General features: G+C 38.5%; 1 protein-coding gene across 1 annotated transcript in view; it reads left to right on the top strand.

Annotated features, from left to right (window-relative positions):
- The window catches only part of LOC101648897 (butyrophilin-like protein 1), a 91,445-nt gene extending 84,827 nt beyond the window's left edge, over positions 1-6,618 (top strand). Inside the window, exons 18-20 of the mRNA XM_030886200.2 lie at positions 4,137-4,157; positions 4,260-4,280; positions 6,080-6,618. Coding sequence (XP_030742060.2) covers positions 4,137-4,157; positions 4,260-4,280; positions 6,080-6,618 — 581 coding nt within the window. The remainder of the gene's footprint in view (positions 1-4,136; positions 4,158-4,259; positions 4,281-6,079) is intronic.
- The last annotated feature ends 6,628 nt before the right edge of the window (positions 6,619-13,246 follow it).

Here is a 13,246-nt window from a genome sequence, read left to right as displayed (position 1 = left end):
TGAACCCGGACCCATCCCTCTCTCCGGGCACAAAAACAAACTCAAGATGGATCAAAGATCTAAGTGTAAATCCCACAGCGATGAAGATCATCAGTGAGAAAACAGGAACAAACCTAAGGACCGTATATTATCAAATTGAATGACAGGAACACACAGTAGACAACGAAACAGGTGGCTGAGATCTAATAAAAATAAGACACATAGGTACATCAGAATACTTTATCATAAAAGTAAAAAGAATCCACTGAGTGGGGGTGGGGTGGGGAAATCATTGGCATTGACACAATAGGCAAGGAACTAATCACTAAACTATAAAATCGGCAATGCTTCAATAAGAAAAAAGATAAATAACCCAGTTAAAAAGTGGACAAAGCACATGAGTGGACAGTTGACCAAAGAAAATAGCTAAATCATCAAGAAGCGCATAAAGAAATGCTCATGATTGTTTGCAATCTGGGAGGAGACACCTCCTTACACCAATAATAGCAGCCATGTTAAAAACATGAACAGAAACTAGCAAATACTTGAGAGACTGCAGAGAGATTGGAGTCCTCCCACATTGCTGGTGGGACTGTAAGTATGTACAGCCACTTGGAAAGCAACTACCTGAAACACATGAGAAGAGAAATTCTGGATGACCCAGCGATCCCTCTACGAAGTGAGCATATATTCTCACGAAAGAGAATTCATAGCACGGACATACATATGCTCGCTCATATTCATTGCAGCAAGAAGATGGAAACCACAAAAATGCTCATTATTAAAGTAATGGATAAAGAAATATTGGTACATACACTTGGTGGTTCAGTGCTTACACCCGCAAGGTTGGTAGTTCAAACTCTCCGCACCACAGCCACTCCAGGGGAGAAAGACAGGGCTTTCTACTGCCACAAATAGCTAAAGTTTTGGAAACTCAATGAACAGTTCTATCCTGTTCTATGGAGTCACTATGAGTTGTCACCAATTCAATGGCGGTGACACACAGTGGAAAACTATGCATGAAACAATGATGAAACCATGAAGCACCTCTTGGACCTGGAGAACATTATGCTGAGTAAAAAAAATGCAATTACATAAAGATGTTGTTTTATGATACCTCTGTTACAGAGGGAAAGAACTAGATAAAGTCCCACCCCCCAAAAAAAAAAAATGGAACAGATTTTGGGGACTGCCAAGGTGAGGAAGGCAAGGGAGAGAAGTTAAAGCACTGAGTTACAAGATTGACATGTTAACTTGGGTGAGATGGAAGATAATCATCCACAAGAGGGAGCAGTGGAAGGGCAAACTATTGAGAGATTTCATTAGTGAAATACAAAGTTGAATACCTGAAATGTAATAAACAAAATAAAAAACTAGTTGTTTATTTGCTTGTTGTGAAACTGTACATTGACAGGACAAGACTAACAATTTAAGGCAGAATCGAAAGAGGGCATGGCATTAACTATACTATTGCTGATTTCAGGTGTATCTTACTGAAAACAGAGACTACCATTGACAATGCACAGGCTTTTGACTCTGTGAATCATAAGACGTTATGGATAAATAATGGGACTTACAGTGCATTTAATTGTGTTCCTGTGGAACTTGTACATAGACCAAAGATGCAGGTTTTCTAATAAAACAAAGGTGCACTGCGTGATTTAAAATTAGAAAACACATGCATACTAGGCATCATTCTCTTGAGTCCACAATCAATGATCAACAAAGTAGAAGTCAGCAAATCAAATGACGGACTGCACTATGGAGCTCTCCTGGAAATACGTTTTCAAGTCTCTTCTTTGCTAGATCTTCATATAAGAAGAAAATGTGAAATAAATCATTGACATAATGGGAAACAATGGAATTATGAGAAGTGACTGCTAAAAAACTATCATGAGCAGACCAGGACTTTTTCAATGCTAAAATACAAAATATGAACGAATAGCATCACAGTGTAGAATAACTGCCAAGGACCAGAACACAGAAGAGGGGTCAATTGTCCTGCAGAAATTCTTGACAAACTCCAGAATTATAGATGCCAGGCCTGAATTCAGAGTAAGATATAGAGTTGGAAGGGATCCTCAGCACCCGCTCATGACCACTCAAAACGTGTACCTCAATCAAAACCAAACAAAAGACAATCCATACTTCACCTTTAGAAGGATTGAATTATTCTACAGAAGAACAATCTTTATAATGTTTCTTGAGGGTTCTCAAAAACTTTACCTTATAATCCTAAAGTGAAACTCATTTTTTGTGACATCTAATTGGATTAGACTTTGATTTTCTTCTTATGTTTGCTTTTACACGTGCTTATTATTAAGAATGAACACAATTCCAAGTATCTCTTATTAGTTGAGAGTCAACCAGGGCAGTGCTTTAAAGCGATGCTGGGGACACGGTTGAAAATACAGAAATCAGAATCATTTGTATAAAACCAACTTATAGTCAAATGAACTTTGAATAAAATTTCAAATCTGTAATAAGAAAGTGTAGGACTTTCAACAAGTTCTATGTCCACGCTTTAATCTCAATTTCATCTTCTACATCATTTACTCGCCGAGGACCACTAATGATCAGCGGTCATCCTGCTTGTAATGTAGGCAGTAAGACAGGCACTTGTGGTGATGTCAATGATGATAGTGACAATCATAGTCGTGATCATAGTGACAATAGTTGTTGTAGTCTGGATTAACTAGAAAGAAAGATCCAGTGACACTCATAAGTGTAATAAACAGTTTTGTATCAAGAGGTAATTATGTATCAAGAAGACATCCCAGTGCAGTCTATGTCAACTCCACAATTAGTCCAAAAGTTCTCTTTAGACTCATGCAGTCCCATGCAATGATGCGGAATACAGGAATATCACAGGCCAGTGATTGCAAAGTTGCATGGATCCAAGACGGTTGGAAGCATGGCAGGGCTCCAGCAGCTTTCAGGGTGAGCAAGCAGGAAGGTCAAGGCAGAGAGAAGGAGGGTTCCGTAGGTCCTCCTATTGAGAAGTTCATGACCACAATGAGGCACCATCAAGCTGTAACCTGATGGTTATAGGTATTTTTTAATTTCAAATTAAATAATATTGACCTCAAAGGCATTTTACTAAAACATCTAGAAAAGAATATTAGTTATGTCCTTTGTCTGTTTATTCTTCTTTTCCCTTTGAAACATTCCTATTACATATATGTTCTTTGCCAAATGTTTTGGAAGACTTTTTTTCTTATTTCTGTTTCAAAGTGTTTCATAGTACTCTCTTTATTTTTCAAGTGAAGTCCAGAAAGAATTTGGTAAACTTTAATGACGATTTTAAAAGTAGGATATGATATTCCTTCAGTGATTTCTGCTTGCTTCATCCCTTTTATATGCCTTCCACTTCATCTATGTACTTTTTGTGGGCTGTTCTCATTTGAGCTTTTCAATTACTACTCTAGTTTAAACTCCCTTATCTACTTCTCTCTTCATGCCCCTGACTCATAGTGACCCTCTAGGACAAGGTCACACTGTCCCACTGTGATTCTGAAGCTGTACTCTTCTAAGAGTGGAAAAGCTCATCTCTCCCGTAGAGCATCTGCTGGCTTCCCATTGTTGACCTTTCGGTTCATAGCCCAACTCATAAGTTCCTATGCCACACCAGAGCCCACTGGCAGAGTCATTAGGAATCTTCATTCTGCATTTCAAAAGTAGGAAGTTTGTCAAGTTATTGAGCCCTCTCATTCTCAGCTCTCTCTTTAATAGACTGTGCAGCGTGACTTCATAGTTACTTCGCCGGCATTCAATTCTGCACGCCCTAATTGGAAGCATATGGTCACTTGGAGCTATTCTTCAAATAGAACAGATGACATGAAAGCTGTGTAGATAGCATGCCAACCTTAACAAGAGGAACGCGTTTAGAGAGATGGGTTGGCATAATGTCTACAACAATGGCTCAAAGAGAGGAAACATTGCTAGCATGACACAGAACCAGGCATTGTTTTGTTCTCTTGTCAGAAGGCCATGAGGAGTTGTAACCAACTAATTGGCACTCCACAGCAACAAACAATCTGAAAGCATCGATAAACAGCAGTGCATGAGGGAATTTAAAAATGTCCCTCTTGGACAGCTACTGCAATCTTATTTTCGCTAAGTAATTAAATGATACATTTTTCTTTTCTTTTTTTCAGCACATATTTTAGAAGAGAAAAGTGAGTCCAATTTTTCATGTTAATAACCATCCTCTGTCATTGTATGTTTATTTTTTCTTTGCCTTATGACATTAAAATGAAATATGATTTCCTCTTTTTTAGGAAAACTTCAAAAGGAAATTGGTAATTTTGTTCTCATTGTGTTTTGAGATTATATCGTTGAACTTTTTAACTATGGAAAATAAATTTTGGAAGGGAATAAAGGTTTGACTGCAGTAAGGCTAATGATTATGGGAAATTCTTCTGGTGAATATACACCTTTGCTTCTGGATCAGTGTCTTTTTGAAAGCCCCAGTCTTACGAGTGCATTTCCTTTCAGATGAGAGGAAGGCTCTATTCCTGATTGGTAAGTGATTCAGAAGTTCCCTCAGGGGATGATATTCCGTTAACATTGAGAGAGTTAATCCTTTTTTAAGTCTCATTTCCACAAATCTTTAGGCATTGGACTATGTTTTCTGTGAAGAAGCATAAAAAGAAGAGAATGTAGAAAAGATATTGAGCACAATCTCTTCCCTTGTTTGAAAGCGTTTTTCATATAGATAAATACACAACTTTTCAGCTTTCTTTTCCCTTCCTACCACTCGCTCCTTTTGTTTGTTGATTCAGCTGGTCTTCCGTCCTCCAGTCTTCCTTCCTTTGTTGCCCTGTCTTCTTCTTTTCTTTGTTTTCCCAATTATTTCTTTTAATGTTTGTCAGTCTTATTTATATTTTATTTTCGTTCTCTTTCACCTGTTTGTTCTTTTCTTTGTTTTTGTCGCTCCTTCCTTCTTATTTGCTTCTATTTTTCTACCTTTCCTTCTATCTACCTTCGTCTCTTAAGGTGTGTATTCTTCCGCAAAACCGCCCATCTGTTGTTTCTCTCTCCTCTTTATCTTGTTTTCCTTTTCTTCTGATTTATATTTCTGCACATATTTTCATAAACCTCAAGATTTTCAAGTTTAGAGAAAAACTAATAACCCAGTTGTAAAAAATTTAAGGGAAAAGATGTAAAAGTAAAATTGATTCCTGATAAAATATCAATGATGCACAGAAAGGAAAACATATGAGTACCAGGAGAGGTGAATGACATTTCATCATTTTGTGTTATTGCAGGCTGGCAGAAGACATCATTGTACCCTGGTAAGTGACATTTTTCTGGCCATTATATCAGCATATATTATTATATGATATGTAAATGAAACATGAAAGAGATTATATGCCATATGATTCTTGTTCCCCAGGAAACAAGGTAAAATGATATTTAAAAATATTTTTTTTCATGTTTTTCTTACTCATGCATCACAACATACTTAAAGGTTAGCTAAAGCACAGATTAAGACATATTAAGAAACCAGAGCAAAATGATTATATTTGTTCAGACCATTTAACTTTTCTATTTTACAAATTCAAAGTAAATGCGTTGGGGTCATGTTATTTTATGCTCTGTTTAACCTGAATAACATCTGTTTAAGGAAGGGATAACTGCATTTTAGTCAACGCCAATACTGTAAACCACAAAAAGCATAAGTTAGAGGAACCAATTCTGATGGGAATCTTTAATAAGAAAATCAGTGGAGCATTCTGTCCAGCAAAGGATGTGGAATCAATATGGGGCATTAGCAAAGGAAGCTTTAAAAAGAATAAGTTACTTATGCCAGGAAATTAAAGCACTTGACTTAATGATGTGTATTTTTGTTTTGTTTCAGACTGGAGGAAAGAATTTTTTCAGGCTGGTGAGGCTTCCCCTAAAGGTGTAGAAGGGACTGTGCTTCTTAGGCTCAGCTTCAGCCCCAGTGGGAGTTGTTAGAGAGGAGTTACGACAGTCTCCACCTGAGAACATATGCAACTGTGACAGACACAAGAACATCTAGCTAATATGATTAATTCTGACCCCAAGGCCAGTTTAACCTGGTTAGAGTGTAAACATATTATTATCTTTGCAGCAAATGTGATTCTGGACCCAGACACAGCTCATACCAATCTCAGCTTGGAAGAAGGGAGGAGATGTGTAACTTGGAAAGAAACACCTGCAGAGCGACCTGATAAGCCACAGAGATTTTATTCCCTTCCCTGTGTGCTGGGACAGCAGTTTTTCACGTCAGGGAGGTTCTATTGGGAGGTGGATGTTACGGCCAGTGGAGCCTGGGATATAGGAATTTGCAGGGACAATGTAATGAGGACGGGAAGGATTGTAATAAAACCTGAAAATGGGTTTTGGGTCATTAGGTTTTATAAAAATGAATATTGGGCACTCAGTTCTCCAGAAACAAAGCTTACTCCAAAAGTACAGCCTTCCAGTGTGTGCATTTTCATAGACTATGAGGATGGATGCGTCTCATTCTATAATATGAAGGACAAGACCCACATTCATACCTTTAATCGGTGCTCCTTCTATGGGTCTTTACGGTCTCTGTTTAGACTTTGGTCTAATGATTCAGGACACCTCAAAATTGTGTCCACTGTCGAAAACCACACTAACTGATGATAACCTTCACCATGTGATTATCACTGTACCGAGGACAGTAGATATCCTGTCGGTCATGAGGACTGATTCACCATGTTATAGAGAGAATTCCAGTTCAAGACCAAATTGTGTTTTCCATTTCTTCCTATTTTCCCCACCTTTTTATATTTCTCTTAAATTGACTCCCCAAAGCAAGGTGTAGTGTGTAAAGTGTGCATGGCTCATGTTGTGTATATTTAATGTAAAACCAGATTTACATTAAATATATGATGTTATAGTATAGTGTATACTATATTGCTGTTATTATCAAGTACCATCTAGTTCGTTCCATTGAACAGGTATCTGGTGCACAACAGAATGAAACGCTGTCCTGTCCTGCACCATCCTCAAGTTATTGCCATGTTTGTGCCCATTGTTGCAGCCACTGTGGCCATCCATCTTTTGAAGGGTCTTCTTCTTTACCCAGCATGGTGTCCTTTTCCAGGGACTGGGCTTTACGGATCATATTTCTAAAGTAGTATATGAATTATATATGTTCTACAGTAAATATACTATGCTATAGCATTCACTTTTTTAATAATATGCCTCATATACTTTAGACATATTAGTATAGGTATTGATGGTGATATATGTAGTAATATCATTATAAGTAGATAATATTTGTTTCACATACAAATACTGTGCAAGTTAGATTTTATGCCAACCTGACTGGGCCAGGATTCTTAGTAGTTTGACATTTGAGGCTTTCTAAATAATGTGATCTAACATAATGTAATCAACTCTGCCAGATCTACTCTGAGCAGCCAAACAGTTGTAAAAGTATGAAGGACGAGTGTAGCTTCATTACTCATCACAGCACAGGTGCAAACGAAAGAAGTTTCCCTGGAGGTATTTTTACGCAGACTCTGTGAGATGTCCTGCATCTGTCTTATCACCACTGGTTTTTAAACTTAAATCAGTGGCCCACTTTATTCGCTGCTGACCCTACAAACTATCAGAGGCCTTCCATAGCGTCTGCTGACCTTAGATTCATCCACCTCTGCCTCCACCAACCTGCTCTTCTTGATTCCTGTTTCACTAGTCCTGGAAGCTACCTGAGTCAGGAAAATTCTCTAGCTTAACATCTGATTTATGGACTTCAGCCAGACTGAACGTTTCCCCTTCTACAACTCTAGAAATCGTTTCTCTGATATAAATTTATTTCTTTATAACCTAATGCATGCACACATGACATTATTTTCTTCTGTTGTAAAAATATACAAAAAAACTAGAGCCTGTGAAATTATGTGTAAATTTTTAAGTTCTTGAATATTAGCCAACTGTAAGAATTAGGGAGATAAACTTTTCATTTATATTATTTTGTATCTTTGGTTTTTATACTATGTTTACATAGTAGATATTCAGGAAAAAATAAAATTAAATAATTGTAAATAATTAAATTACTCTCAGTTGTCTACTCCATTATGGCATTAAAGAAAAGTTGAATGAATCTTTGCAATTTTGTCCTTCAGCTTCTTGTACATCAACTTCATCTACATCACAAACATCTGTACTCTCTCCATTCTTTCCTGAAATATGAACTCACTCCCATCTTTTCTCACATTAACTTACATTTTGAAGGAAACTTTTAAAGAATCTATATGCAGTAAGATTGCATTTCTTTAGTATCTGGGGCCTTGAAGAATTTTTCCCAAACAAGTAGTCATCTAAGTGGGATGTTAACTAAGGTCACATGGAAGAAGCACACCAACAGCAGTGTCTGGAGGATTGTAAGCCATGTAATCTGAAGTGGAAGGAGGGAATAATATCAGAGTCTGAATTGTGAGATTCTGGTTTGCAGAAGGCTATGGATGACAGCGAAAGCCCCAAAATCATTTGTGAGATCTACACTGGTGATTTCCTCTCTCCATAACGGAGGGATGGTGTGTTAGACAGGGTTCTCTAGAGAGATAAAACCAAATATGCTGATAATTTAATATATTTATTTATGAAGATAATTAAATATATAACAAGAAATGAACTGTTAAATCATATACAGATAAATATATAATACAAGAAATCAACAGTTAAATTATAAAGCACTACAAATGGCTCAGTGCAACTCACATCCATGAGAGAGAGTTGTGAGAGACTAGCAGTCCTTCAAGTCTAGTCTGCTGCCAGATCTTCCTCTATTTGTAGAGAGAGCTAGGCTCTGTCAGCACAGCAGCCAATCACAAGGCAGATCACCAACTGCCAGTCCCCAGCTCCAGAGATGTCTTAAAGGTACCTCAACTTGCAGCGACACAGTCCACAGGCTAGGCGTCCCACAGGTAGTGTAGTCTGTAAATTGAGGCACAGGACAAGCAAGGCAGCCACACACTGGTCTGATGATCAAAGAGCGAGAGACAAGAAAGGCGAGGCTCACCAAGCCATTTATCTCTCTGCCCTTCAGTTAATACCACTTGTGTTTATCAGCAAGGCTGGCACAATAAACTATCTCAGATGGGAATAAACTGGTTACTAAACAGAGAGTATTGGAGAGAAGACTATAGGAGAAAAATGATAAACCTTACTTGAACAGTTAAAACCTTGTCAGGCGATTCCCCTCTAATACATGTTGGACCTCATCTGGTTTTCAATTTTTTGTTTGTTTGTTTGCTTGTTTGTTTTGCTCTTGTTCTTATTGAGGTTTATCTATGATGAATTCTGTCATTGTGTCTCTTGAATTTTTGGTATACGTTTGTCGGCATATAAAACCCAGTATTGGGGTAGAGGATAGCTGATATTAGGGAATTCAAGGTAGAGGATGTTTTGAAATGGATTTTGGTCACAATAGTGTAGTATTGCTTTATGCGATGAAACTATTAAATGGTATTATAGTTGTATAAGCTCCCAATAAGATGCTTTGGGGGAAAAATATTGAATTTTGGGACTGCAACTATATGAGTTTTACCAGGTTCCTGATTTATGTAATCATTACTATATTTAGGGTACATTACAGTTTTCCATTATTCAAATACCCTCATGCTATTCCTCTGTAATCCAAACCAAAAATCAAACCTGTAAATCTCAGGTTGATTATGATTATACTTTATAAGGTTTTGAAACGTGTACCCTTTCAAAATCAGATTGTCAACTCTCTAGATTGATTATAACTGGATTTGAATCACCAACCTAGGGGTTAGCAGCCAAAAATGTTAACATTTATACCATGGAGGGACACCCTTTGTAAGCCAACTCCCTCTACACCTGGGTACAATTGATGTTTTCTGTCTCTATAGTTTTGATACTTTCCAGAATGTCATATAAATAAAATGACACAATAAGTATATTTTTGACATTGGCTTATTTCATTTAGAATAAGTCTTATTAACCCACTTTAATATGGATATGAAAAAAGATTCTTAACACTACTGAGTAATATTCCATTCACTTATTGAATAACATTTATGTTTTATCCAATTTGGAAAGTTATGAATAAAGCTACTATACATATAGCTACTATATGAAACAATTTGCTATGAACTTCAGTTTGGGCTTATCTATAGTAAACATCTAGGTAACAGCTTACTGTGTTACATGGTAAAGTAAGTTATATACAGCTTACCGTGTTACATGGTAAAGTAAGTTATATATCAGCTTACCGTGTTACATGCTAAAGTAAGTTGTATTTTTATATATATATTTATAAACACCATGAAGGAGAATCCCCAAAATAACCAGAATATATATTTTTCAAAGCTATGTATTTACTTCCCATGCCTATATTATATAAGTAGGAAAACCAACAATAAAGTAGACCAAACCAAAAGAAAATAAAAGATTGAATAAAAAGAGAAAGAGAGAAAGATAACTAGCAAAAAAAAGACAAAAAGCACACATGGTTCCAGGTCTATCCACTGACCTTTATGACTATCTCCCCACTGGTGCTGGGGGAATTCTGGGAACTGGCCACCCTAGCCTGAGGTCTATTTAGGGGGCTCCTTGGGGGCTTTGTGGCTTGGCTTAGCTCCCATTGTTGATCTGTTATATTCCCTTCTTGGTTCACCCCGCTATGGGGTGTTCAGACCATACTAACTCCCCACTGTGTGTCCCCAGTATTGCCCTGGGTCAGGGTATGCTCCAGTAAGGGGACATCACGTCTTGAACTATTGTCAACCCTACAGTCCTCTCTGTGCCTTACCAGCTCCATGCAGGGACACCATCCTCTGGGCTTGGTGTGCTGATAGGGGGTCTAGATGGTTCCAGAGGGACATGGGCGGCGGAGGATGTTGGGGAAGGGAGTGGTGAGCAAACAATGCGATACACAGGGGAAAACCCAGGGAATTAAAATCAACAACGAGGAGGACATAGAGATCCTCGTGGTGTCAGAGCAACAGCAATCTAGCGGAGAAACAACTAAGAGGCAGAAGAAGGATCAGTGTGATGGTGGGGCAGGAGGAAGGTAAAAGGAAACAGGAAATTAAACAGTTAAGGTTTATTGTGCCAACCTGGCTGATAAATACATGTGGGATTAATTGAAGGGCAGAGAAGGCTCGGTGAGCCTCGCCTTCCTGGTTCTCTGGTCTCTTGTTCTCTGATGGTCGGACCAGTGTGCAGTTGCCTTTGCTGGCAAGGCTCACTTCCTGTGAGACATCCCTGGGGGTAAGCCACATGGACTTACCCTGATGCAGCCCTGGGTGCTGGAGAAGCTGCATGGTGATCCTGCCTACACTGAGATACTACACCGCTACTGGATTCAAAGAGCTTCTACCCACTGGCCTGTGGCCCTCCTGCATTCGGCTTCATTGTGTGCTTTGTGAGTTTGAGGAAGACTTTGTAGATTGGTGTCAGACATATGGGCTACGTCGTACTTATGGGCTCGGCCTGGACTGGGTTGGGATGCTTTCTGAATGTACACTTACCCTATATATAAAATTTTCTTTTATACATATATTAGTTTCTGTGGATTGGTTTCTCTAGTTTACCCAGACGAACCCAGAAAATATCTAGGAAGCAAAGGTATGGATAGAGGTATAAGCATAGGTGTGTAGATATGTAAATACATTAATTCATAAAAATAGAGGTATTGGCCTATATACATATGGCAATACACTGAGGTAGGGGATGGTCTTCAGGTCTCTGCTCAAGCCCTCCCTCAATGCAAGAACACTTTATTTTAACAACCTGACATTCTATGATTCTCACCCTCCTGGCACAATCCTGAAGACAAATGGGTGCATAAACAAATGTGGTGAAGAAAGCTGATGGTGCCAGGCTTGATGGTAAACAAGTGGCCATCTATCTCAGAAGCAACAAAGCCCACATGGAAGAAGCACACCAGCCTGCGCAATCATGAGTTGTCAACAGGATTGGGTAACAAGGATCAGAAGACCCAAAACAAACAAACAAACAAACAAAAACATATTGTTGAGATTGAGGGGGGTTGGAGCAGGAACCCAAAACCCATGTGTAGACAATGGGACACCCCTACAGAAGGGTCGCAAAGAAGGGATGAGTCAACCAGGGTGCAGTATAGCATTGATGAAATACAAATCTTCCTCTGGTTCCTTGAGGCTTCCTCACACATACCCACTATCATGACCCCAGTCCTGCCTTTCACTGTGGGCTAGACCAGAGCATGTGCACAGGTACGGATAGCTAAGAGCTCATGACACATGGAATTCAGGAACAGGAATGGGAGTAGTATACCAGGAGGGTAAGGGAAAGGTGGGAAGAGGAGGGGAGGAAGGAGGAACCGATGACATAGATCTACACAAATCCCCACTTTCCCCTAGGGAAACGAACACAGAAACCATGGGGGAAGTGAGACGACAGTCTCTGTAAGATATAATAATAATAATAATAATGTGTAATTTATCAAAGGGTCATGAGGGTGAGTGGGGGAGAGGGAGGGAAAAAAGAAGAGCTGATACCAAGGCTCAATAGAAAGTAAATGTTTACAAAATAATGATGGAAACATATGTACAAATATGCTTGATACAATTGATGTATGAATTGTTGTAAAAGCCCCCAATAAAATGATCTTATAATAAAAAATAAAGCTATGTATTTTTTTTTTTTTACAAAACAACCTTATCAACTTCAAAGTACTGTCCATGACATATAATAAATTTGTCAAATCTGCAAATCCACTCTTGGAAACGTTTCTGAAACTCATCTGTTTGGATGGTTAACAGCACCTCCTTCATTTTCTTCTTCACCTCTTCTATGTCATCGAATTTCTGTCCTTTCACATTCCTCTTCATTCATGGAAACAAAAAGAAGTCACCCAGAGTGAGGTCAGGTGAGTAAGGTGCATGGGGCAAGAGAGGCATGCTGTTTTTTGCCCAAAACTGGCACACTGGGATGGCTGTGTGAGCAAGTACATTGTTGTGGTGGCAAAATCAGTCCCCAGTCTATGACAAATAAGGCCTTTTTTTGGTCCCATACTCTTATGTAATTTTTTCAGAACCTCTACATAGAAAGCTTGTTTAACAGTCTGACCTGCTGGAATGAATTCCAAAGGCACTATGAATCAAAATTTTCATCTGTTTGGGCAGTTGATGATGTCCAGAATGAAGTTTTTCATCAATCAACATTTTACCTTTTTTGAAATGACAAAAGCACTTGTACACTTGAGTTTTTCCCCATAGTGCTGTCTGTGTAAACTGTGTTCAACATC

This window comes from Echinops telfairi, unplaced genomic scaffold (assembly GCF_000313985.2).
Source record: "Echinops telfairi isolate 266 unplaced genomic scaffold, ASM31398v2 ScPeMD7_655;HRSCAF=1070, whole genome shotgun sequence".
In the NCBI taxonomy this organism is placed as follows: domain Eukaryota; kingdom Metazoa; phylum Chordata; class Mammalia; order Afrosoricida; family Tenrecidae; genus Echinops; species Echinops telfairi.
This window is presented reverse-complemented; position numbering and strand designations above follow the sequence as displayed.